The 27776-nt window shown below is 39.3% G+C and overlaps 2 protein-coding genes across 16 annotated transcripts in view; both read right to left on the reverse strand.

Annotated features, from left to right (window-relative positions):
* The window catches only part of LOC100342997 (ALG13 UDP-N-acetylglucosaminyltransferase subunit), a 96277-nt gene extending 68726 nt beyond the window's left edge, over window positions 1–27551 (reverse strand). For 2 of the 12 annotated variants that reach the window (XM_089324207.1, XM_089324204.1), the window contains exons 1-2: window positions 26973–27049; window positions 26515–26573 (exon numbers count right to left, since the gene is read on the reverse strand). The gene's annotated coding sequence lies outside the window, so the exon portion shown is untranslated. Of the gene's footprint in view, window positions 1–18435; window positions 18532–22942; window positions 23084–26514; window positions 26580–26972; window positions 27260–27336; window positions 27419–27469 lie in introns of those variants that run through there. The other 10 variants (XM_089324197.1, XM_089324198.1, XM_089324203.1 and 7 more) reach the window with 10 other exon arrangements.
* LOC149119684 (UDP-N-acetylglucosamine transferase subunit ALG13-like) lies at window positions 22948–27602 on the reverse strand. 4 transcript variants are annotated; one of them, XM_089324212.1, is made up of 4 exons: window positions 27470–27602; window positions 26515–26677; window positions 25551–25634; window positions 22949–23086 (listed from the first exon to the last, which is right to left on the reverse strand). In XM_089324212.1, exons 1-3 carry the CDS (start codon window positions 27548–27550, stop codon window positions 25612–25614), a joined length of 267 nt encoding a protein of 88 aa, XP_089180338.1. In that variant the 5' UTR covers window positions 27551–27602; the 3' UTR covers window positions 22949–23086; window positions 25551–25611. The 4 variants fall into 4 exon arrangements, with proteins under 4 accessions (XP_089180337.1, XP_089180338.1, XP_089180340.1 ...); XM_089324213.1 differs by lacking the exon at window positions 22949–23086 and adding an exon at window positions 23252–23384; XM_089324211.1 differs by lacking the exon at window positions 25551–25634 and having other exon boundaries at window positions 22948–23086.
* Between the last annotated feature and the right edge of the window lie 174 nt (window positions 27603–27776).

Here is a 27776-nt window from a genome sequence, read left to right on the forward strand (position 1 = left end):
AAGTGCCACGGTAAGCTGGTTTTAAAATTGTTTTTCTTATATTTGTGCTTCCAGTAGTAAACCTGATTACTCCCTATAGAAAAAGCATCAACTACTACTTGTATAACTAAATAAAAGCATGGTTTTAAAAAGGAATAAAATATTGACTTCCCTTAGCATGACAATCTGGAATTACTTTTTTTTAAAGAAACTATAATATTGGGTAAGTGATTTTTTTTGCAAAAGTTCTGAACCATACTGTTTGGAAAACAAGGATTACCTCATTTCTTTAAGGCCACTAATTCACTGGAAAAAAAAAGTAATTAAGGGCTGTAATTTAAAAGTTAATACATTTGACATATTTTGCTTATAGGAAAAACCTGAATTCTTCATATCTATTGCCTTTTAAACTAAAAACAAGGTATATAAATTTTTTTAAAGATTTATTTATTTGCAAGTCAGAGTTACACAGAGAGAGAAGGAGAGGCAGAGAGAAGTCTTCCATCCGCTGGTTCACTCCCCAATTGACTGATATGGCTGGAGCTTTGCTGATCCAAAGCCAGGAACCAGGAGCTTTCTCCGGGTCTCCCACGCCGGTGCAGGGGCCCAAGGACTCGGGCCATCTTCTACTGCTTTCCCAGGCCATAGCAGAGAGCTGGATAGGAAGTGGAGCAGCTGGGACTCAAACCCACATCCATATGGGATGCCAGCATTGCAGGTGGCGGATTTATCCGCTATGACACAGCGTCGGTATATAAAATAAGGTATATAAAATTTTAATTGATGCAATCTACAAACATGATTTCGAGAAGGCAACAGAGGAAGGGAAATCAGGAGAATCAAAAAACAGAAGAAAACTGGAACTAAAGTGATGAAAAATCAGAGACAGGAAGATAAAAAGAAACAAACAAAAAGTAACACAAGGGGTAGGCGCTGTGCCCCAGCAGGTTAAGCTGCTGCATGCAGTGCCAGCATCCCATATACACACCAGTTAGAGACCTGGCTGTTCCACTTCCCATCCAGCTCTGCTATGGCATGGGAAAGCAGTAAAAGATGGCCAAAGTCCTTGGGCCTCTGCACCCATGTGGGAGACCCAGAAGAAGCTCCTGACTCCTGGCTTCGGATCAGCACAGCTCCGGCCGTTGCAGCCAACTGGGTAGTGAACCAGTGGATAGAAGACCTATTTCTCTGCCTCTCCTTCTCTCTGTGTAACTGTGACTTCAAATAAATAAATAAATCTTTTTTAAAAAAAGTAACACACAAGGTAAACACACAAAAGGAGACTCACAATAAGATGGTAAACTAATTTTTGACAAAGGTACAAGAGCAGTTCAACAGAAAAAATACAGTACTTTCATCAAATGCTATCAAAACAACTGATAATCCATATGCAAAAAATCAACCTATACCTCACAGCTTCTACGATAGAACCATCAACCTATATCTCATAGCTTATAATACACCCAAAAATATCATAGATTTAAATGTAAAAAAGGAGGCTCACTCTGGTGCAGTGGATTAAACAGCCGATTGTGATAGCTGCCATCGCATATCAGTGTCCCAGTTCCAGTCCCAACTGTTCTTTTTCCTCATAAAGCTCCCTACTAATGTACCTGGGAAGGTGGCAGAAAATGACCCAAATACTTGGGACCCTGCCACCCATGTAGGGAGACCCAGACTGAGTTTAGGGCTCCTGGTTTTGGTGTGGCTCAGCCCTGACTGTTGTGGCCATTGGAGAGTGAACCACCAGATATGTGTCCTGGTTGTTCATCTCCCCTACCCGTAAAATGTCCTCACTCTGCTTTTCAAATAAATAAATAAATGGATAAATGTAAAATAAAACCTCAAAGTTTTTAGATGAAAACACAGAAAATGTTCAAGATCTTGGGTTAGATAAAAAGGTCTTAGATATAGCATGAGAAAAAAAAAAATCGATTAACTGGACTTTACCAAAACTAAAAAAATTTACCACTGGGGGGAGTATGGATTGGATAACTTAAAATAAATGGATAATTCTTAGACATAACCTACTGAAACTAAACTATTATTAGAAAATCTTATTAAGCTAATGTTTAAGATCAAATTAGTAATAAACTCTCCCATCAAAGGAAAGTCCACGATCTGACAACTTCACTGCTGAATTCTACCAAATAGTCAAAGAACTGATACCAATTCTCAAACTCTTTCAGGAAAATGGAAGAAGAGAGAATATTTTGTAACTCATTTTATGAGGCCAGTATTACCCTAATAACACGCTGGACAAGGACACTACCACTACAAAAAAACAAACTACAGGTCATCTGTATTCTGATGTATACAGATGCAAAAATTCTCAACAAAATCATAGCACATAGAATTCAACAAAACATTAGAAGAATCATTCACAGGGGCCTGCCTTGTGGCTTAGCACATAAAGATGCTGTCTGCAATCCTATATGGATGCTGGTTCAAGTCCCAGCTGTTCCAGCTGTTTTTTTTTTTCCAAAGTTAAAAGCACATCAAACACGCCGATCCAGCTCCCTGCTAATGTGCCTGGGAAAGCAGCATAGGATGGCCCAAGTACTTGGGCCCTTACACTTATGTGGGAGACCCAGAAGAAGCTCCTGGCTTTAGACCAGCCCAGCTCCGGCTGTTGTGGCCATTTGAGAAGTAACTGGCAGACAGAAGAGCTTTCTCTCCCTGTCTCTCTCTGTAATTCTGCCTTTCCAATAAATAATCTTGCAGATGATATGATTCTTTATTAAGGGATCCAAAGAATTCTACTAAGAGGCCGGCGCCGCGGCTCACTAGGCTAATCCTCCGCCTAGCGGCGCCGGCACACCGGGTTCTAGTCCCGGTTGGGGCGCTGGATTCTGTCCCAGTTGCCCCTCTTCCAGGCCAGCTCTCTGCTGTGGCCAGGGAGTGCAGTGGAGGATGGCCCAGGTGCTTGGGCCCTGCACCCCATGGGAGACCAGGAAAAGCACCTGGCTCCTGGCATCGGATCAGCGCAGTGCGGCGGCCATTGCAGGGTGAACCAACGGCAAAGGAAGACCTTTCTCTCTGTCTCTCTCTCTCTCACTGTCCACTCTGCCTGTCAAAAAATAAATAAATAAATAAATAAATAAAAAAGAAATGCCTTTCTTTCAAAAAAAAAATTCTACTAAGAGACTACTGGAAATCAAAGAAGAGTTTGGCAAAGTAGCAGGATATAAAATCAGTGCACAAAAATCAACAGCCTTTGCATACACAGGCAATGCCATGGCTGAGAAAGAACTTCTAAGATCAATCCCATTCACAATAGCTACAAAAACAATCAAATACCTTCAAATAAATTTAACCAAGGACATTAAAGATCTCTATGATCTGAATTACAAAACCTTAAATAAAGAAATACAAGAGGATACCAAAAAAATGGAAAAATCTTCCATGCTCATGGATTGGAAGAAATCAATATCATCAAAATGTCCATTCTCCTAAAAGGAATTTATAGATTCAATGTGATACCAATCAAAATACCAAAGACATTCCTCTCAGATCTGGAAAAAAACGATTCTGAAATTCATATGGAGGCACAGGAGACGGAGAGCTCGAATAGCTAAAGCAATCTTGTACAACAAAAACCAAGCCAGAGGCATCACAATACCAGATTTCAAGACATACTACAGGGCAGTTATAATCAAAACAGCATGGTATTGGTACAGAAACAGATGGATAGACCAATGGAACAGAATAGAAACACCAGAAATCAATCCAAACATTTACAGCCTACTTACCCGACACCATCAAATCATTAGAGAACATCAGAGAAACCCTGCAAGATATAAGCACAGGCAAAGATTTCCTGGAAAAGACCCTAAAGGCACAGGCAGTCAAAGCCAGAATTAACAATTGTGATTACATCAAATTGAAAAGTTCCTGTATTGCAAAATAAATAGGAAAGGGAAGAGGCAACCGACAGAATGGGAAAAATATTTGCAAATTATGTAATTGATAAAGGATTAATAACCAGAATCTACAAAGAGATCAAGAAACTCCACAATAACAAAACAAACTCCACAACAACAAACAACCCACTTCAGAGATGGGCCAAGGACCTAAACATTTTTCAAAAGACAAAATCCAAATGGCCGACAGGCACATGAAAAAATGTTCAGGATCACTATCCATCAGGAAAATGCAAATAAAAACCACAATGAGGTTTCACCTCACCCTGGTTAGAATGGCTCACATACAGAAATCAACTAACAACAGATGTTGGCGAGGATGTGGGGAAAAAGGGACACTAATCCACTGTGGCAGGAATGCAAACTGGTAAAGCCACCATGGAAGACAGTTTGGAGACTCCTCAGTGTGGGGAGCAACTGGGAGCAACTCGGACTAGACTAAGTTACTGGAATTAAGACTTATTCTATGCATCTGCTCTCCCACAATATGGCGCTGAGAAGGGAGAAACAGCTTCTACACAGCTGCCTCCAGTTCAACCAATAAGCAGCAGGACCTGCTCTGATTGGAGGAGAGCAGCGTACTCGGCGTGTGGGTAGCAGAGTTGGGATTGGCGGAAGAGGACTATAAAGGAGGAGAGAGACAACATGCACCAGGAACATCTAAGGGGAACACCTGTGCAGCCCCCGAGAGAGCCGGCCGGCGGTGCGCCGCTCCCCCGCGGAGGTGGGGAATGTGGCAGGGGAAACCGCCCTTCCACGGAGGTGGAAGGGTCGGTAGCCAACCCGGGAAGAACCAGCAGCAAACCCGGGGAGGGCCGAGCAGATGAAAGAACAGCGCAGGGTCCTGTGTCGTTCCTCCACGAAGACGGGGAGCGACATAATGGTGCCGTGACTGGGATATGAAGCCTAGGCAGGGTTTAGTGTCGTTCCTCCACGAAGAGGGGGAGCGACACTCAGGAACCTGAATATAGCCCCACAACATGACCCAGCCATCCCACTCCTTCGAATTTACCCAAAGGAAATTAAATTGGCAAATAAAACAACTGTCTGCAACTCAATGTTTATTGCAGCTCAATTCGCAATAGCTAAGACCTGGAATCAACCTAAATGCCCATCAACAGAAGACTGGATAAAGAAATTATGGGATATGTACTCTATAGAATACTATACAGCAGTAAAAACAAATGAAATCCAGTCATTTGCAACAAAATGGAGGAATCTGGAAAACATCATGCTGAGTGAATTAAGCCAGTCCCAATGGGACAAATATCATACATTCTCTCTGATATGTGACAACTAACCGAGCACCTAAAAGGAAATTTGTAGAAGTGAAACGGACACTATGAGACACAATGACTTGATCAGCCCTTGTCCTGAAAGTTGAGGAACAACTTACTACTTTATTCTTTTAGTATTTTTTTGTTCTACTTAATACCATTGGTTGAACTCTTTAATAAACACACAACTATTTTTAGGTGTTTAAATTTAACGGAAAAGTGATCACTATTAAATATAAGCATGAGAATAGGAGAGGGAGGAGATGTACAGTTCGGCACATACTCACTCGGACTTACCCTAATGGTAGAGCTAGAAACATGCCAGGGGATTCCAAATAAATCCTATCAAGGTACCAATGCCATCTTACTAGTCAAAGTGATCAGTTTTAGTTCATAATTGATCATAATGACCTATCATTAAGTGTCAAAGGGATCACATAAACCAGACTAGTGTCTGCTAATACTGATAGAATTAAAAAGGAGAGAACAATCCAACATGGGAAGCGGGATACACAGCAGACTCATAGAAATGGCAGATGTCCTAAACCGCACTCTGGCCTCAGAATCAGCCCTAAGGCATTTGGATCCGGCTAAAAAGTCCATGAGAGTTTTGCAGGCATAGAAAGAAAAAAAGAATGATTATCTAAATGAAAGATCTCTGTGAGTGAGATCCCAGTGGAAAGAACAGGCCATCAAAGAAGGAGGTACCTTTCTCTGAAGGGAGGAGAGAACTTCTGGTTTGACTATGGCCTTGTCTAAATAAGATCGGAGTTTGTGAACTCAAGAGGCTTCCATAGCCTTGGTAGCTCATGACAAGAGCCTCGGGTGATTACTGATGTCATAAACAAGAGTGTCAATTGTGAAATCAACAACAGTAGTCACTGTGCACTTGCTACCCATGTAGGATCTCTGTCCTTAATGTGTTGTATTAAGTGAATTAATGGTAACACTAGTCTTCAAACAGTACTTTATTCTTTATGTATCTGTGTGGGTACAAACTGTTGAAATCTTTACTTAATATATACCAAGTTGATCTTCTGTATATAAAGATAATTAAAAATGAATCATGATGAAGAATTGGATGGGAGAGGAAGTGGGAGATGGATGCTTGTGGGTGAGAGGGAGGCTATGGGGGGGAAGCCACTATAATCCAAAAGTTGTACTTTTGAAATTTATATTTATTAAATAAAAGTTTAAAAACAAATAATACTTTTTAAAAAATAATCATGGATCTTGATCAAGTAGGATTTATTATTGTGATGCAAGGATTATTCAATATTTGCAAATCAATAAATGTGATTAAGAAAATGAAGGATAAAAATTATATAATCAGGGTCAGTATTGTGGTGCAGTTGATTAAGCACCACTAGCAATGCCACCATTCTTTTATTAAAGTGCTGGTTCAGGGACCAGCATTGTGGCTTAGTGGATAAAGCCACTACCTGTGATGCCAGCACTCCATATGTGTGCCAGTTCAAATCCTGGCTGTTCCACTTTTGATCCAGCTTCCTGGTTACGGCCTGAGAAAAGCAGCAGAAGATGTCTTAAGTATTTGAGTCCTGCTACCCACATGGGAGACTAAGATGGAATTCCTGTTTCTGGCTTTGCCCTGGTCATTTGGGGAGTAGACCAACAGAAGGAAGTGATAGCATTCTCATACTCTAGCTCCTCCTGTCACTCTGCCTTTCAAATAAATAATATTTAAAAATCATATGATCATTTCAATATATGCAGAAAAAACATCTAGCAAAAATCTTTCTTGATTAAAAACTCTCAACAGACATGGTATAGAGAGAAAGCACCTTGACACAATAAAGGACATATATTCTATACTCATAGTTAAAATCGTTCTTAACAGTGAAATGCTGAAAGTTTTTCTTTAATATCAGGAGAAGACAAAGAAACACTCTCACGATTTCTTTTCAATGCAGTACTAAGTCCCAGACACAGCAATTAGGCAAAAGAAAAAATCTTTCTGAACAGAAAGAAGCGATATTTCTCTATTTGCAGACAGCATGATCATCTATCTTTGCACGCACGCGTGCTCACACACACACACACACACACAAGAAAACCCTAAAGATTGAACTAAAAAACCATTGGAAGTGAAAAGTGAATTTAGTAAACTTGCAGGATAGGGGCCGGTGCAGTTCGTAGTGGGTAAAGCCGCTGCCTGCAGTGCCAGCATTCCATATGGGCTCGGGTTCAAGTCCCACTGCTCTACTTCTGATCCAGCTCTCTGCTATGGCCTGGGAAAGCAGTAGAAGATGGCCCAAGCCCCTGGGCTCTGCACCCACGTGGGAGAACCGGAAGAAGCTCCTGGCTCCTGGCTTCTGATTGGCACAGCTCTGGCCATTGCAGCTAATTGGGGAATGAACCAGCAGATGGAAAATCTACTCTCCCTCTGCCTCTCTCTGTGTAACTCTGACCTTCAAATAAATAAATAAATCTTTTTAAAAAAACTTGTAGGATATACAAAAGCAACATGCAAAAATAAGCAATGTTTCCATATACTATTGAGGAGTTATTCAAAAAGGAAATTATGAAACTAATCTCATTTATAACAGCAATAACAATAAAAATAAAATACTTACATATAAATTTAACCAAAGGAAGTAAAAGACCTATATATTGAAAACCATAAAACACTGATGAAATAAGTTGAAGGAAACACAAATAAATGGAAAGGCATATCCTGTTCATGAGTCAGAAAAATATTGTAAAAATGCCTATATTATGCAAATCAATATACAGATTCAGTGTAATCCCTCTCAAAATTTCAATGATATTTTTCACAGAAATGGAATAGTTTTTACAATTCACATGGGACTATCTTTAATAGTCAAAACAACTTTGAAGACAAAGAACAAAGCTAGCAGCATCAATCCTCCACCTGCGGTGCCAGTACCCCGGGTTCTAGCCGGGTTAGGGTGCCGGATTCTGTCCCGGTTGCTCCTCTTCCAGACTAGCTCTCTGTTGTGGCCCGGGAAGGCAATGGAGGATGGCCCAAGTGCTTGGGCCCTGCACCCGCATGGGAGACCAGGAGGAAGCACCTGGCTCCTGGCTTCGGATTGGTGCAGCACGCCGGCCGTGGCGGCCATTTCGGGGGTGAACCAATGGAAGGAAGACCTTTTCTCTCTGTCTCTTTCTCTCACTGTCTAATTCTGCCTGTCAAAAAAAATAAAAAAAAAAATACCATGGTAGTAGCATAAAAACATACACATTCATCTACAGAATCAGGTAGAAAGCCTAGAAATTCAGGCCAGCATTGTGGCATAGGGGGTTAAGCCTCCACCTGCAATGTCAGTATCCCATATGGGCGCCAGTTCAAGACTCAGCTGCTCCACTTCCAATCATGCCCCCTGCTAATGCTCCTGGGAAACAGCAGAAGATGGGCCAAGCACTTGGGCCCCTACACCCATGTGGGAGACCCAGAAGAAACTCTTGTCTCCCAGCTTTGGCCTGGACCAATCATGACCATTGCAGCCATTTGGGGAGTGAACCAACAGATGGAAGATCTCTTCTTGTTTCTCTAACTCTGCCTTTCAAATAAATAAATATATTTTTTAAAAAGCCCAGAAATTCACCATACATTTAAAGGAAAACTGGCCATCTACTTACTAAAGAATGAAATTGGATCTTTGTCTCACATCATATACAAAAATCAATCAAAATGGATTAAAAACTTAAAGTTGTTAGTAGAAAATATAGAGGTAAACTTCCAGAATAACAGTATTGCCAACAATTTTTTTAAATGACCCTGAAAACACACGAAACATGCAAAAGTATTTTGTACCCAAATAACTCCATTTTCCACAAACTTTAAGTATTCTCATATATGTGAATTCTAAAAAGTTTCACTCACAGAAGTATATAGTTAGAATAAAGGGTACCAGAGGCTAGGAGTGGGGATGGAGATGGAGAAATAGAGAATGGGAGAGGGTTTTTTTTAAAACATTTATTTTATTTATTTGAAAGACAGAGTTTCAGAGAGAGGTAGAGACAGAGAGAGGTATTCCATCTGCTGGTTCACTCCCCAGATGGCCACAATGGCTGGAGCTGTGTCAATCTAAAGCCAAGAGCTAGGAGCTTCTTCTGGGTCTCCCACGTGGGTGCAGGGGCCCAAGGACATAGCAGAAAGCTGGATCAGAAGAGGAGCAGCTGGGATTATAACTGGCGCCCATATGGGATACTGGCGCCTCAGGCCAGGGCTTTACTCCACTGAGTCACAGCGCTGGCCCCATGAGAGTTGTTAATCAAATGTTACAAAGTTTCAGAGAGACAGGAGGCAGAGGGATTATAACCAATAATATATATTTTAATTTTTAAAAGATTTATTTATTTATTTGAAATAGTTGCATAAGGAGAGATCTTGCATCTGCTGGTTCACTGCCCAGATGGCTGCAATGGACTGGGCTCGGCCAGGCTGAAGCCAGGAGCCAGGAGCTTCATCTGGGTCTCCAGGAGTGGCAGGGTCCCAAACACTTGGGTCATCTTTCACTGCTTTTCCCAAGCCATTAGCAGGAAGCTGTTGGGAAGAGGAGCAGCCAGGAAACGAACTGGTGCCCATATAGGATGCTGGCATCGCAGGAGGCGGTTTTACCACTACACAATGCGAGCCTCAGTATATTTTAAAATCACTATGAAAATAAGTTTCAAACATCTCACCATAAAAATAATGATGGGTGGTGTCTGCATTATGGTGGAATGGGTTAAGCCACCATCTGCACCACCAGCATCTGATATGAACAGTGGTTCCAGTCCTGACTGCTACACTTTTGACCCAGATTCCCCAATGCACCTGAGAAAGCAGCAGCAGATGGCCTGAGTCCTTAGCCTCTGCACCCACATGGGAGACCTGGATAGAGTTCCAGACTTTGGCCTGGCCCAGCCCTGGTCATTGTGGCCCTTTGGGAAGTGAACCAACAGATGGAACATCTCTCTCTGTCTCTCACTCTCTCCATAACTCTGCCTTTAAAATAAATAAATTTAAAAGCGTTTTAAAAATGGTAGGTGAGATGAATAAGCTCATCAGACTGATTTACTAATTCCACAATGCTTACATATACCAAAGTATCACTGCTATAAATTTATACAATTGTCAAATTAATGTATAAATTTGAGTTCTCTTACATGTAGAAAGATTAAAGATAACACTCAAATTTTAAAAACAAAATCTCATTTGAGCATATTACCTACAATACATATAAAATAATATGTTCACCTACAAGAAGCAAGATCATAGATGGAGAAGAGTGGGACACTGAAATGCTGCTTGCTATAAGCCTTGCAGAATTAATGAATATTTTAAATTATTTATTGTACTACCTTAAATTAAAACAATAAAAATTTAATATAAACATTTTATTGCTAGCGAGCAAGAAAAAGAATGGCAGAATGAACTGGGAAAATCAGTAAAGCTGAATTTTGTGGCTACAAAAGAATTCTCATTTTATAGATGAAGAGACAGATTTTGATTAATTATAAGACTTGTCTGCATTTTTATATGCAATCGCTAACAGTATCAGAACTAAAACTATACAGTCTCCCGATGTTTACACAATTAATATACAGAGGAATTATATGCCAAAGCAGCAAAAATATGAACGAAGGCTAAAGTGATAAATATAGGTTACAATATCCATATTAGTACAATAGAATTTTTAGGAAGACTCATGGGACATGGCTAGACTTAATCTTGTTCATAACAGAAAGGCATTTCAAGGTATTTTTATTGTCCTTTAAATTATCTATTGCATTTGAAATCCCAATTGGCTGACTATAATGGCATCATAAAACTATTCCAATCCTGTAAACATCCAGAACAGTGATTCTCAAGGGAAGCTTTGTTAAAAACAGATTGCCTCTTCCCCAGATTCTGATTTAGCAGATCTGGGATCCTAAGAATTTGCGAATGCAAAGCTCTCAACTGATGCTGATGCTGATCCAGGGAATATACCTTTAGACCTACTGCTCTAAAACAATGTGTTCCACAAGTTATTAAATGTTAAAAAGAAGATTTCAAGGCCAAATTTTCAGGAAACATTCTATACTATAATTCTATCTTTGTGATTCATAATGCCTACAAGTAATATTAAAGACCAGAAGGAATGTTTAAAGTGACTGCTTGACTTGTTTTGACTTAGACTTTCCCCCAATTTTTTTCCACCATGGATCATCTGGTAATGTTCTAAAATTTGAAACATATTGCTGTACATATTTTTCTATAATATAAACCTGATATTGTAATAATTATATAAAACACTACATGTTCAGTGTTTTACACACAAATGCTTCATTAAATATTAATTGCTGTTAGCTGCTACCCGACAAAGTAGTTCACCAAATTATTCTTTGGTCAAAAACAAAGGTGGGACAGAAGTTGTAGAACAGGTTAGGTTGATGCTTGGGATGCACCACAGTGCCTGGGTCCAAGTTCTGCCTCCATTTCCAATCCATCTTCCTGCAAATACACCCCTGAGAGGCAACAGATGTTTGCTGAAGTACCTGGATCCCTGCTACCCATGTGGGAGATCTGCATGGTGTACCTGGCTCCTGGCTTTGGCCTGACCCAGCCTTGAGTAATGTGGACATTTGGAGAGTTAACCAGGGATGGAAGATCTCTCTGTTGCTCATATGGGATGCATATACGGGCATATATGGGATGCCAGCACCACAGGTGGAGAATTAACCTACTGCACCACAGAGCTGGCCCCTCTTCATGTTTCAATCAACTAAATGAGGTGTATTTTTGCCCAGAATTATTTTTTAAAGCATACATAATCTGTGACATTCAAAGTGTAATTGTTAATGTATGCAACATAATGCTTTTGAGTTAGTTTCTCAGAGGAAATACAGTATCATGAAAAGTATTATGCCACTTTAATTTCTCTGTAAAACAACAGAGATGAGCTGCAGGATCTCTGAGCTCTCTTACAAGTCTAAGAAATTATTCTGTGATTCAGTGGTGGGTAACAGATTTGTTCTTCCTTCAGTAGTCAAAATTGTGATCAACATTAGCCATAAAAATAGCTGTGGTGGTGTTAGGCTACTATCCAAGCAAAAAAGTGAGATTGATTGGCCTATAGAAAACTGAATAAATTTGGGGTCGGCGCTGTAGCTTAGCAGGTAAAGCTGCCACTTGCAGTGCCGGCATCCCATATGGGTGCCGGATGGAGACCTGGTTGCTCCACTTCTGATCCAGCTCTCTGCTATGGCCTCCCTCTCTCCCTCCCTCCCTCTCTCTCCCCCCCTCTCACCCTCTCTCCCTTTCTCCCTCCCTCTCTCTCCCCCCTCTCTCTCTCCCTCTCCATCTCTCCCCCCTCCCCCTCCCTCCCTCTTTCCCCCCCTCTCCCTCCCTCTCTCTCTTTCCCCCCTCTCCCCGCTTCTCTCCCTCTCCCCCCCTCCCTCTCTCTCTGCCTCTCCTCTCTGTGTGTAACTCTGGCTTTCAAGTAAAATAAAATAAAAATCTTTTAAAAAAAACTGAATAAATTTGACCTTATCAAACGAAATAAGCAGATCAAATCTTTTATAAACTTATAACAGAACCTACTGAAAAAGGTAATCAGTATCTAAAAACTTCATAGTAAATAATTTTAAATAGTTTTAGTATCAAGTAATATGGGGTCCACTGGGAGAAATTAACTCTTCAACTTTATAAAACATCTTTTTAAGGTCTTTCATTACTGAATATATAATGGTAAACTTTTAACAAATGTTTTTAATAGCACCTTGGAACAAGAATCTGTTATTTTTAATGGTGGATATTCAAAAAAAAAAATAGCAAAGCAGAATTTAGGAGGTAAGGGAATCACAATGGTTAAAAAAAAATAGCCTCACAACCCTGTTCAATCTTTTCAAGTTTTAGGAAGGAGAAAATAAAAACGAGAAAAAAAAAGATATCTGCCAGAGTAGTAATCCTTGCATAGAAGTGAAAAACGAAATAAAGCATTACTGAGAACCACTTTCTTTCATTTTCTTCTCTTCCCTTTTTTCCACTTGATGTATTATAATAGAGATGGGGGGGGATAGTACTATTATTTAAAATTGATTGCTTTGCTGCAGAAATGCACTCAGGGTTGTTGTTTGTTGACCTAAGATAGTTACAGTGTCTGATCAGTCTTGAGATAGAATGGTTGGGAGGAGGAATAATAAACCAGAACATTCTTTGTTTTAAAATATTAGAAAAACTCACTTAAACTTCTAAATAACTTTAAATCTCTAACTATAACCTCAACTCGAGCCTGAAAATGAATTTAATATGAAATTCAATTAAGAATCTGCTCTCTGTATCATTTAGGGCTATAGACTGAATTCTAGGGGAAAATCTCTGCATATTCCTATTTCTTAAAACAAAAACTAACAGAGAAAAATGTATTATTTCAAAGGCTTTTTTTTTATTTTTAAACATGCCACACAATTGGTTTTATGCCTTAGAAATTACATATAAGGAAAGCTAGTGTTATTAATTCACAAGTGAGAAAACCGAGATTATGAAAATTAATAATTTAAGCTAAAGATTTAGGAGTGCTTTCCACTGCTAACTTTGGGGAGTATACTATACATACACTTCACACTTGCATTGGATCAACAGTATTTTATCCTGTACTAAGGGAGAAATGAACAATGAAAAAATTGCAATGTATGTGCTCTCACAGATATCACTTAAGCAGTGCCCATGATAGTTTAACAAACAAGTACTTTAGAAGCATGCTTCACAGTAAATAAGTAAATCCAATACTGTATTGCCTCAATGGTCACCTTTGCCAAATAGCCTAATGTAGTAAATATCCTAAAACAGTAACTATAATTTTTTAGAAAAATTCCATTTAATCCTTTTTATCAATTAGAAATAGTGCTACACACAGCATTATGGGTTACAGACACTGAATTAACAGTTTAAAAGAGTTAAGGTTAGTTTCCAAATGAGATGTTTGATGTTTTCAATTTGATGTGAAAAGCTTACAATTAACACTGCATTATAAAAACTGGGTATCGCTATACAAATTTAATCAGAAGGGTTTAAAAGAATTATGAAATTATAATTATAAAATAATATAGAAGTTAGTATCAAAACTAATAATCAAAGACCAAAGCATGAAGTTAATGAAGTTGGCCTCAAACTAGGGATTCTTAATCTGGGACCAGCAGGCACCTGTCACTGCTATGTATATGTGTGAGTAGGGAGAGACGAGTAAGTATTAAGTATTTTAAAAAGAAACTTAGTCATTTAGAACAAGATTGCAGCCATCAAAATAAAGTCATTTTGGAAGTTATGATAGTGTATCAAACAAAAGAAAGAATTTTGGCCAGGATGTGCTTTAAAAGCACATAAATATCTAGAAGTGAGATAAGATCGAAGTGTATAACAATATAAAAAGTTCTTCAAAATATTTCTCAAGAATTGATATTAACAACCAGAAGCATGGATTCTACATTCCTGTAGATTTGTCTACCTTTTCTTAGTCACCTACAAATACATAAGAATTAACAGCAATATATAAAGATAGTACTAGAATATTCATGCAGGGAATTCACTATTTAATTAGTAGTTTAAATATTATTTGGTAGTAACCTAAATTTTTGTCCATGTAATCTTTTACTAGAAATCACTACACTGCTTTTTATATACTTGATTTTTAACATGATTTACGACAATTCCCCAGCAGGTAACATTATTTGACAGACTGTTAAATATCTTAAAGATTTTTTATAGGATTAGCACTGTTAAATTTGGCATGCCATTTCTATAAATGCTTGATCCTACAAACTTCATCATACCATGCGATAGCCTCATCGTTCTTCTGAACAAGAGAAATACTACATGGAATCAAATCAAAGACACTTTGAAATAAACATGTGTAAATGTTTCTTAGAACCAATACCTAAGCAGAAAACTACTAAATTACAAAAGTACAGACATCATTTATATAAAGCCTACTGTGTTTCAGGCAGAGGATTCAAAAATGAGTAAAACACAGAGCTTCCATAACTAGACAGGTTAAAAGCTCCTCCAGAGCAGGAATCACATCTTAAGTTCTGCTGACATAAAACACAGGATCTTATTATCCACTTATAAGACTGAACTAATAAATAAATAGGCTTGGGATGCTTAGGAAGTAAAGCGGAGATTACTGTGAACAATCAGATGTAAGGGGTTAACTGATTTTGAAATGGTTAACTCCATTAATAGAAATAAGGATCTTGAAAAGGAGTATTTTAGTTTGTGGAGAAGGGCTTACAGAATTAACAGACAGATATGGCCAATAGGCAACTGGAAATATCATTGACAAGCTCAAATCATTATTTGGGAGATACAGATAGGGGAATCAACAATAGTATAATCTCTGAGAATGATGAAAATTCCAGGAAAAATATATAAAGAGGACCAAAAGAGAACCTTAAATATAGACATTCGAGGGAAAAACAGTAATACTAATAATATGCAACTAGCTAAACTGGGAAAGTTTCTCCACATGGTTTCTATGAATAGTTGTCAGTGTGCAATGAAAAAACTCAAACAAGGTTATATACTTGTGGCTAGTATACATTAAATTTGCTGGAACAGGTCATCAAAGAAGGAGGTACCTTTCTCTGAAGGGAGGAGAGAACTTCCACTTTGAATATGGTCTTGTCTAAATAAGATCAGAGTTGGTGAACTCAAAAGGCTTCCATAGCCTTTGCAACTCATGACAAGAGCCTTGGGTGATTACTGATGCCATAAACAAGAGTGTCAATTTGTTAAGTCAACAACAGGAGTCACTGTGCACTTACTCCTCATGTAGGATCTCTGTCCTTAATGTGCTGTACATTGTGATTTAATGCTATAACTAGTACTCAAACAGTATTTTTCACTTTGTGTTTCTATGTGGATGCAAACTGTTGAAATCTTTACTTACTATATGCTAAACTGATCTTCTGTATATAAAGAGAATTGAAAATGAATCTTGATGTGAATGGAAGCGGGGAGGGAGAGGGAAGGGGAGGGTTGCGGGTGGGAGGGAAGTTATGGGGGGGGGGAAGCCATTGTAATCTATAAGCTGTACTTTGGAAATTTATATTCATTAAATAAAAGTTAAAAAAAATTGCTGGAATAGTCTTCTGATTTTAAATGCTCCATTCTACCATCCCCATAAATGATGGAAACATCAGGTGTCTTCAAAAAGTTCTTGGACAATATTTTAAAAATGCACATATTTCATGAATTTTCACATTAAAAGAATCTTGTCTTTTATTTCCATTTTCCACAAACTTTTTGAAGTACTTACATACTGGAATCCAGTGTTCCAATTACAATTTTGGGACCCTTTTTAAAAACGCTTAAATGGCATAAAACTCCTTTTTCACTTCATATCCTGAGGTCAGATCCTTCATTTGCAAAATGGGATAACAGCAACTATTTCATAGAGTTATTGTAAAGATTAAATGAATTCATATTTATAAAGTACTTTCACTAGCAGCTGATGTGGAAACATTCAACAAGGGTTGACTGCAATTGTTCTTTTTCATTCCTCCACAAACCATGCTATTAGTTGTAGAGTAGAAAACTGGTTATCACATGGCTCTCAGGACTATCCTTTCCAAATATTTTGGAAAAATCATTGAAAACTATCCTTTCTTATATCTCATTTCTCAGACTGTATGCCCAGTTTTGGTCACCTTTCATCTTCTATATCATGAACAAATCAGAAAGACTAAGTGCCTATACTGTAACAAAGGGCCAAAAAACCTCTACATTATTGTTAGTCATCCCTAACTTTAGTCATGGAAAATTCTTCCTAAGTCAAAGCAACAATCTATTTATATTTTCCTTTGTACCCACATATTATTTACCCTTAAAAGCATACAAAGTAGAACTTTAAGCTATCAAAAATCAGAAACTTGATAATACTTTCAGATAGTGACAACTTTTAAATATTCCTGAACACTATGCCAAGTACTATCTTACCACCAAATGCTTCCAGCTCTTTCTTTTCTCCCAAGTTATAAACACAGTCACCTAAAATCTCCATTCCCAAAATTATCTCACACTACCTCATACTTTTCCATCTATTCCAACACCATAAACTAACACCTGTCCACCTTTGAACCTAACCACAGGGTAAATTTCCGAAAACCAAACTCTCTTCTTTCATAGCACTGGAAACTTAAATATTTCTAATATAAAACTGCTAAATTAATCATATTCCACTTAGTCACCGACTTTATAAACCTGAGGCCCTGTCACGCAATGAAATCAAATTTATATTGAGGAAACATTTCAATTAGAATTTTGATTACCAATTTTTCATAAAGAACAGTAAGATGTGAACTTGGAAGTTAATCTACCTTAGCCTTTTTCATCTGTAAATGAGTGGTTTGTAGCACACATTCTTTAAATTCTTTTCCCACTCCCAAAACTCCATAATCCTTTGTCTTAAAGTATTAATTCATTGCTAGTACTAATTCTACACAGAACATTTTGCTAGATCCCAAAAATTCAGGAATGACACATTTCTAAGCCCTAGATGAGGCTGCCATACACCAAAGGAAAATTCATGTGTGGAATTACTAAAATTACTTGTGAAAATAAATAAAACTTTCTTTGAGAGGGTTTACTGTAATTAAGATAAATACTAAGCAAACAACTATAAAGAACCAAAAAGCTTACAACTTATGGTATGACAGAAAGCACGAGAATGAAAATCAAGAAGCTGCTTCTAGTGGTGGCTGTGCCAAAAGTTGTCATTTTAGGCAAACTGTAACCTCTCATCTCTTTCCTCACCTAAGAAATGATGGCATTACACTACATAATCTTGAGACTCCCTGGCAAGCCAGAAGGACTCTAAAATATTGAAATAAAACCCCATAATTGATAAAACTGTAGTCAGAGATGTTAGAATTGACACCACTGGCTTAAGCTTCTGCTAAATGAAATGTACTGTAGATTATGCATTCTTGCAGAAAAGTAGAAAGCAAAGGATTTGAGGAATCATGGCTTTTTAGCTGTCTGCTATTTGAGTAAACCCCTTTCATTACTTTCAGAGTCTCTATGGTTAGTCCTTTGTGAGCCATAAAATAAGGACTGAGTGACAAATATAAACTTCAAGCCACAGTTTTTCTGAAATGAGAAAAATGTAATTTTGAGGGCTCAAAAAACGCTAAAATTCTCTCCCTGGATTTGAACAGGACTTTTCCTAAAACATTAGTAAAACATTAATATACAACTATAATCATGGTGCTATGAATTCTCAACTATGTAGATATAGATTACTCACTTTTTAGTTTTAATCCAAGTTGTCTTCCATTTGCTACCCAGAGTACTTCTCAGTCACCACTTTCTACCATTAGTAAGAATTGATTTTGGCATTAGTCTAAGTAAAACACAATCAGAAAAATAAACCTATAAAACATCATATAATGCATCCTAAATTAAAATGTTTGGAACATTTAATATTTTGGGATGGTAAGATAAGAGAAGGTTGGTTTTTATGGTGAATATCTACTTTTATGGAGAAGTTACATTGAAACTACCTACCAAAGAACTATGGACACTTAGGGATAATCTATTTTATTCTAAAGATCTTGAGACCATGCACTTTCATCAGAAAGAATAGTGTTTCTATCTCAAGTTATCACATGAACTTAAACCATATACTTAATCTATTATGCCTACCTAATTTGTAAAACTAATTTTATAAGCACATAAATTAAAATAAATTTTCCATTAAAACTGTGAGAGGGGAATCCTTAAAAAAAGATAACGGTAAGTCCTACTGTCCTACTAGCATAGTTTCTTTTGGTTTAGTCTTCTCAAACCAGTAAAGACTTGACACTGAGCAAAATTATTTTGTCATTTCTACTTATGTTACAGAGGGAAAAGAGTTAGCACATCCACTTCACCCTATCTTTTAGGACAAAAGTAGTTTCTCCAAGTAAAATAGATAAACAGATCTAATGTTTTTCAGGCAATTATTGAGTTTTTTACTTCATAAAGCACGATCCAACATTTCTGCTTTAAAAAAATATTGGTTCCCTGAATTATGAAGGTAAAGACAACTCCTCTCAACTTTTAAAAGTTGTTAATATTTCATTTTTTTAATTATCAGGAACATCAAAGCTAACTACCTTTACGGCATTTGTCCAATTTTTAAAATTTCACTTTCTTCCCATGATTCCAAATCCATTTGGAATTCTAAGACCAAAGCTGTGAATTCTCACTACATATTGAAGACTGGGTAAAAAATAATAAGTACATTAAATTGCAATTAGAATTCTGACCCCATTGCAAATGTGTACACCATAAAATTTCTTATATATGTACATTCCATAGATGTAAGAAGTTTATTAATTATATTGTTCTGAAAAAGTATTATGCATTTAATTTGATTTGGCTACATTTCATGTACTGGATTCAGGAGTGTTTTTAAAGTGCTAAGGGTTTATGATTCAAATCCATTAAAAAAAAAGTGCTAAGGGTTTAGTGTTTATTTTTGTAATCCAACAACTTTATCCAAAAATGTAGAAAATTTTTCTGGCTGGCCAGGAGGATAACATTTCAGTTTTAATAATCCATTGACTGTAACAACCCAGGAAGTGTGCTAAAACAAAAGAAGAAAAATTTTAGGTAACGGGAGAAAGTTTCATAATTACTTGCTGTCCACCTGATGACTAAAATCCACTTCCAAGAACACAGTGATGCTTCTTAAACTACACATAGAATTTTTATGTATTTTAATATTCTAGGCATACATACCAAGATAATTAAAGCAATACAAAGAATACTATAAAATGTCAACACCAATTCAACAAATACATTTTTATATCAAGGTAATATTTCAGAAATGTAGTTACTTCATGAAAAAAAGTGTTCATGTGGCTTCGTAATACTTCTTAGGACTGAGCAGATATAAATTAAAACAAAATTAATTTATGAAAACAGAATAAATGAAACCAAATATAATAGCTGCCAGATAAGAATAGACCATGCATGAGGATTTTAAAATAACTATCCTGCCAGTAATTTACTATCATAAATCCATATACAAATAAGCAATGTATAACCATCATGCATTTTAGAAATAAGGTTCTAAACAACAACATGAAACTGTTGTTTCAGGAATTTATTTAAATCAGCCACTTCAATTTGAACAGATATTAAACCAACCAGTCTAAATTTGGAAAAAAAAATGATTTACCTAAAATAAAAATACAACCAATTATTGATTCTTACTGCTTTCACGTATGTGACTTTCTTAAAAAAAAAAAAAAAACTTCTAAAACTGTGGGAAAAAATGAGCAAATTAAAGAAGTATACAGTTTCCCTTGTTTCCCTTTAGACCTCGGTAAAATGTCAGCATGTGTTTTTTTGTTTTGTTTTGTTTTGTTTTGTTTTTTTTACAGGCAGAGTGGACAGTGAGAGAGAGAGACAGAGAGAAAGGTCTTCCTTTGCCGTTGGTTCACCCTCCAATGGCCGCTGCGGCCGGCGCGCTGCGGCCGGCGCACCGCGCTGATCCGATGGCAGGAGCCAGGAGCCAGGTGCTTTTCCTGGTCTCCCATGGGGTGCAGGGCCCAAGCACTTGGGCCATCCTCCAGTGCACTCCCTGGCCACAGCAGAGAGCTGGCCTGGAAGAGGGGCAACCGGGACAGAATCCGGCGCCCGACCGGGACTAGAACCCGGTGTGCCGGCGCCGCTAGGTGGAGGATTAGCCTAGTGAGCCGCGGCGCCGGCCAGCATGTGTTTCTGAAGTCAATGGTCAATGTTTCTCCCTTTATAAGGTACTAACTTAAAGTCACAGCTGTATCATTTAAAGTGAAAATATTCCTCAAATGTATCTGGAAAAATAGATTCGCATAAACCAGTTAGGAAAATGAAAGTTTATTTATCTTAAAAACTGATGTTAACCCCTAGCAATCTCAGTTACCTAAAGACAGATATGCCCATTATCTAAAGCATACATAATTTTAATCATCTAGCTTCTCCACTGACTCACAATGCTTCAAAACCAGCTTCTACATTATAGAACCCTCTAACATCTCTGTCAGTATACAAAGGAGGCCACCAACAATTTTACTCCTGAATGAATGAATCTGTGTCCTCTTGATGAGAGTAAGAATCTTTATTTTGTTCACTGATGTATATAGCAAGTTCCTAGAACAATACCTTGCACGTGGTAGGTGCTCAATAAGTATTAATGAATGAACAAGTATTTAGTGAGTGCCTAAAAGATAAAATAGGAAAATTAAAAGGAAAGCTTATTATGGTGTAGCCAATTTCTTCTATGGTTTACTTATTTTTATTCTAAATTAACTTCAATATAACAAAAATAAGTAATTTTAAATACTTCTATGCTTTTACTCTTCAAAACATCAAATTAGGATATGTTTTAAAGTCAGTTAGGAACTACTGACCAGCCCTTTGGGAAGCTTCCAGTATCTTAAGGAAGAACGATAGAAAACAAACCAGCAATTTTCTTCATCCTCCTATTATGATGTCAATCAGTTCTTGTTGAATTCTAACACACTTGTAGAAAATAATACTTCTTGGCCGGCGCCGCGGCTCACTAGGCTAATCCTCCGCCTAGCGGCGCCGGCACACCGGGTTCTAGTCCCGGTCGGGGCGCCGGATTCTGTCCCAGTTGCCCCTCTTCCAGGCCAGCTCTCTGCTGTGGCCAGGGAGTGCACTGGAGGATGGCCCAGGTGCTTGGGCCCTGCACCCCATGGGAGATCAGGAAAAGCACCTGGCTCCTGGCTCCTGCCATCGGATCAGCGCGGTGCGCCGGCTGCGGCGGCCATTGGAGGGTGAACCAACGGCAAAGGAAGACCTTTCTCTCTGTCTCTCTCTCTCACTGTCCACTCTGCCTGTCAAAAAAAAAAAAAAGAAAAGAAAATAATACTTCTTACCATAAAGTAATCCCCCTACTTAAAACGCTCCAAAGACTTCTCACTTAATACAGAATAAAATCAGAACTCTCACGTGAATGATACCTGCTCAGCCTTATCTTTCACTACATTCTCCCTTGCTATGTTCCTGCCACACTAACCTTCCCTTTGCTCCTCAAGCACACAAAATTCCAACTTTACTCCTAATTTTGGGCTTTTGCAATTGCTGTTCCTCTACCTCTACAGCTTCACATGACTGGCTCTTCCATGGAATTCAAGCCTCAGCTCAAAGATCATGTCAAACCTCTCCTGACAATTATATCTAATTGTTCTTCACCCCAGGTCTTATTTTCTTTACAGGACATTCCTTCAGGTGAAATTATTGTGATTATTTGTGTACTTATTTACTGCTTGCTAATCAACCACCACTAGAATGTAAGCACTATGAGCACAGGGACTTTACCTCTTTTTTACCACTGTATCCACAATACCTAAAACAGCATCTACTACATATTAGGTACAGTTGAATACATGAATGAGTAAATTTAATTTAGGGATGCCAGTGGGCTTACTAAATGCAAAACTTTAACTAAAGTAAGTAAATGCCTCCCCTGAATACTGAATATCTAAATGATGAACATAAAAATTAGATTCTCAGAGACTTGTACACCCAGATACTCACATGTAAAGAAACAGTCACATACATAGAAAAGCATGTAACACAGAGATCAGTTAAAAAGGGAAAGAAACAAATGAGATGATTTTATAGGTGAGAAAAATCAAAGTATGCTTGGTAAGCAGGAGAAGAGAACAGCTAAAAGAAGACAGGCGGGCTAGGTGAGTAGATAAGAACAGTCAGGGAGGAATTATGCTTAGTGGTCAAATAATCGGTCTCTAGTATACCTGCAAGTATAGTAGAAGAGATGCCCCTCTCTGTACAGCTGCTTTGCCAATTTCAGCTGATTATTCCAGTTGATTATTCATCAACTTTTCATTTATAACTACCACAGTGGCTTTCCTTTTTCCAGAGTCTCCAGCTTCCTGCACCTACCAAAAAAAGGTTAATTTTTAAAAAGATTTTATTTGTTTGAAAGAGTTACAGAGGTAGAGACAGAGGTATATAGAGAGAGGTAGAGAGGTAGAGAGGTAGAGAGAGAGAGAGAGAGAGAGAGAGACGGACAGACAGAGAGGTCTTCCATCCGCTGGTTCACTCCCCAGATAACCGCTGGAGCTGAGCCAATCTGAAGCCAGGAGCCAGGAGCTTCTTCCAAGTCTCCCACGTGGGTACTGGGGCCCAGGGATTTAGGCCATCCTCAGCTGCTTTCCCAGGCGCATCATCAGGGAGCTGGATAGAAAGTGGAACAGCCAGGACTTGAACCAGTGCACATATGGGATGCTGACACTGCAGGCCAGGGCTCTAGCCCACTTCACCACAGCACTAGCCCCCAAAGATCAAATTTATTAATACGATTTAAAAAAAAGATTTATTTGAAAGAGTCACAGAGAGGGACAGAGACAGATCTTCCACCCACTAGTTCACTCCCCAAATAGCTGCAACAGATGAGGCTGTGCCAGGCCAAAGCCAGGAGCCTGGAACTCCATCCCAATCTCCTATGTGAGTGACAGGAGCCCAAATACTTGGTTCATCTTCTGCTACTTTATCAGGTGCATTAGCAAGGAGCTGGATTGGAAGTGGAGCAGCCTGGACTCAAACCGGCACTCATACGGGAGTCCAGTGTCTAGTAGCAGCTTAACCTGCTGCGCCACAATGCTGGCCCTTGCCACCCACGTGTGAGACTCAGCTGAAATTTCAGGCTCCTGACTTGGGCCTGTTCCAGACCCAGCCATTGCAATCATTTGGGGAGTGAACTAGTGGGTGGAAGATCTGTCTTTGTCTCTCCCTCTCTCTGACTCTGCCTTTCAGATAAATAATCTTTAAAAAACAATATTCTGGAAATAAACTGGATCTGTACAAAACATGTTTAGATTTTTTTCTTGTCATTACTCCCTAAATAATACAAGAATACTTTTAAAAGTTTGTGGAAAAATGGAGTTAAAAGTTTATTTTTGGGACCAGCACTGTGGTGTAGCAGGTAAAGCTGCCATCTGCAGCACCGGCATCCCATATGGGTGCTGGTTCAAGCTCGCTGCTAATATGTCTGGGAGAGCAGTGGAAAATGTTCCACATGCTTGGGTTCCTGCATGCACATGGGAGACCCAGAAGAAGCTCCTGGATCCAGGCTTCAGCCTGGCTCAGCCCTGGACATTGTGGTCTTTGGGGGAGTGAACCAATAGACTGAAAGTGTGTCTGTTATCTTTCTCTCTCTCCCCACCTCTGCCTCTTTTAACTTTCAAACAAATAAATCTTTTTTTTAAAAAAAAAGTTTATTTTCAGGGCAGGCATTGTGGCAGAATGCCTGGGATCTACTCTAGCCTAGCCTCCACTTCTTCATTTTTTAACATTGGGATGCATGCTCAAAGAGCAGACTTTTCTTTTTATGGGTTCACAGAAGCCAGGAGCCTGGAACTCCATGAAGTCTCCCATAAGTGACAGGGGACTAAGTGCTTGGGTCATCTTCTGCTGCTTTCCATGGTGCATCATCAGGCAGCTGGATCGAAAGCAGTACAACAAAGACTAGAACAGGTACCCATATGCAATGTTGGCATCCCAGACAGCAGCTTAAGCTGCTGTGCCAGGATTCTGGCCCCCAGCCTCTACTTCTAACCCAGCTTCCTTTTAATGCACACTCTGGGAGGCAGCATACAATGACTCAAGTCCTTGGATCACTGCCACCCATTTGAGAAACCCGGATGGCGTTCTAGGCTCCAGGCTTCTGGCTTTGGCATTGCCCAGCCCTGGCTGTTGCAGGTATGTCAAGAATGAACCAACAGATGGAAGGCATCTCTTTTACTCTGCATTTCAAATAAATAAAAAGTTTATTTTGATAATTTTTTTTGAAATTCATGTATACTAGAGTCTTGAAAAATTCACGGAAAGTGAACATTATTAAAAATCTGTGGGTTTCAAAGTTTTTGTATCAATAAACTTATCTTTTAATTCTATTTTCCATAAAATTTTTGAAGTAACCTTTTATAACTATCATGTATATAGCATTACACTGTATTAGGTATTATAAGCAATCTTGAGATGATTTCAAGTGCAGTTTATGGAAGGATATGTCTAAGCCACATGCAAATACTATTCTATTTTAGATAAGAGACTGGAGCATCTGCACAGGGTACTGGAACCCACCCTCCAAGGATACCAAGGGACAGTCACAGTTTACTTCTATTCAAACACAAATAGAAAAGGCAAGCCTGCTATGTGAAAAACTAATAATAAAGCAAAGCTCTGCCCACTCCTTATGAGTCTACCCTTGAGGTGCCATACCCAGAATGGTTAGACTGCTATGAATTTTCACCCATAAAATATTAGGATCAATTCAACTTTGAATCTAAAATCACCCAGCTATTTTAAATGGGAACAAGAACACTGATATGTAGACAGTACCTTTTATAGGAGGGGGTAATTAATTGTTATCTTTCCACCACTTACTGACTGGACAACTAACTTAACACGTTTCTGTTTCCTCATCTGTAAAATGGAGAAACACAAGTACATAAAAAGTTGATGGAAAATGTGTTATGAAAAAAGTTACTCATGGATTTCAAGTTTTTGCACCAAAATAAACATTGTTTAATTATAACTGCCATGAAGCTTCTGGAATTTCCTCTTATTTCCTTTGTATGTAAGAATCAAACAAGATAAAATACACAAAGCATTCAGAGCAGTTCCAAAAGCTCTTTAGCTACTATTTTCTAAGTTTTTGATCACCAATCTGTTAGTAACGTCTGTTTCTAATGACTTTCTCTCCTCTTTAACTAGACTCTTTAAAAACTAGACTCTTTAAAAACCAGGAATATCCTCCCTCCTGGCAGTGAAAACTGCAATGCTTCCTAAATGCAATTATAAGGGAACTGAAGTCTAATTAACTAGATCATTAGGATGGTTCTCTGAAAAGCAGGCAGTGATTTGCATGATATATAGCTGCTAAAGAATATTTCTGAATTCGTTTCACACACTTTTAATAGAAATGCAAAAAAATCTTTCAAAGTGAATTTCACCATGACCAACCCAACCCATCAGCAAGCTAAACATTGCTTCAGATCTAAGCCCAAATACTAATTTCAAGTTCACAGTTCACTACAGGTGTCATTGCATGAACTAACTATCTCCCTCTCTGTGCTTAGCTTTCTTATCAGAAAGTTGAGCTATGGTGATGAATTTTCCATCCTTCGCTCATCCAGAAATACTAAATTCCCATAAAGTTCTCAATTGTTACATTCAAATAATTCCAGTAATCATATGTTCAAAAGGGCTACCATTCGGAATTCTGGCGACAGAAAGGTCCCGGTGTCAACTCGTTTTTTGTTATGTGGCAAAGACCAAATCCTGAGATTCTAAGGCATTTTACCTGCGTGACTAATAGCAAGATCTGCTTTCTGAAGGTCTTCTTTCAAGGAATCCTTGTACCTGTAAACATTCAGAGTAAAAGACTCAGCACTGAACGGTTCGAGTACTACAGTTCCTCTGCCAGTTTGGAGGACAAGTTGGTTGTAACCAAAGCTCTTGGTTATCTGAAACAGGAAATAAGAAAACGCGGGCCTTTTAAACTGCCTCCCGAGAAAACCGCAGTTAACAAATCCTAAAAGCCAGCGTGCAGACCCGAGCACGGGCTACCAAACAACCTTAATTTTCCCAACTTTGCCCGTCCCGGGCCCGACCCAGGAACCTCACTATCCCAGACGGATTTCGGTGACCCAGCTTAACAAGTCGGGAAAGAACCAGCACGGCTAAAAGGAGAGCAGGGTTAGACTTTGAAAAGAGGGTCGCAAACTAGCCAGAGAGAAGCAGGGAACAGCAGAGCTCTACCTCCTCACGAGTTGGGCTGCGAGAACCGCAAGCCTCGAGGGGGACGCGCTCAGGGGACGCCGCGAAGCCCGAGGACGCCAGCTCTGAGGGCACCCCACAGACTGGAAGGCCGAACACGACGGGGTGTCGCGGCTGGGCAGAAGCCCCAGCTCTGAGGGCGGAGCCGTTAGGGAGGAGGGGCGAAGGCGGAGAATCCCAAGGAAAAAAGCCTGGGAAAGGAGGAGCCACCGAAAGGACGAGGAGGCTCGGCCCTGAGAAATGACGGGGGACCGGGAGGGGGAAGTGGAGGACCTAGAGGGGCTGAGCAGAGCCGGAAGCGGGCTCGACCGGGCGCAGTGAAAAGCCAATCAAGGGACGGCCGCACCTGAGGTACAGCTGTGGTAATTTCTTTCCCAGCGTTGCGGTCAGGCAAGGTTACCGGGGCCAGGAGTTAAGACTGGCCTCGGCGGGCGAAGCGCGGCGAGCTCAGACGTCGCCCGCGCCCCTCCCCCACTCACTTGCAGACTCTCGTGCGCCGAGACACGCGCAATGAGGTCGACAAAGCAGGTGGTCCCTACGGTAACGAACACGCACTTCATCGCGCGGGTTCCACTCGCAAGGACCGGATGTGACGTGGCGTAGGCCACGCGTGCGGTGGCCCGTGGTCCGTGGCAGAAGCGGAAGTCGACCGGGACCGCCAGGGGGCGGCAGGACCCATGCCTGTGTCCCCAGTGGGGTGGAGCCAAAGACTGAGGGTTTCTTTCTAGGCTCTTGCTGTAAACTCGGCGTCTAACTGCTCTTGAGACCCTCACCGTAAAGGGATAA

The sequence above is a fragment of the Oryctolagus cuniculus genome, chromosome X (assembly GCF_051225735.1).
Source record: "Oryctolagus cuniculus isolate XC-2025 breed Fujian yellow rabbit chromosome X, ASM5122573v1, whole genome shotgun sequence".
NCBI lineage: Eukaryota > Metazoa > Chordata > Mammalia > Lagomorpha > Leporidae > Oryctolagus > Oryctolagus cuniculus.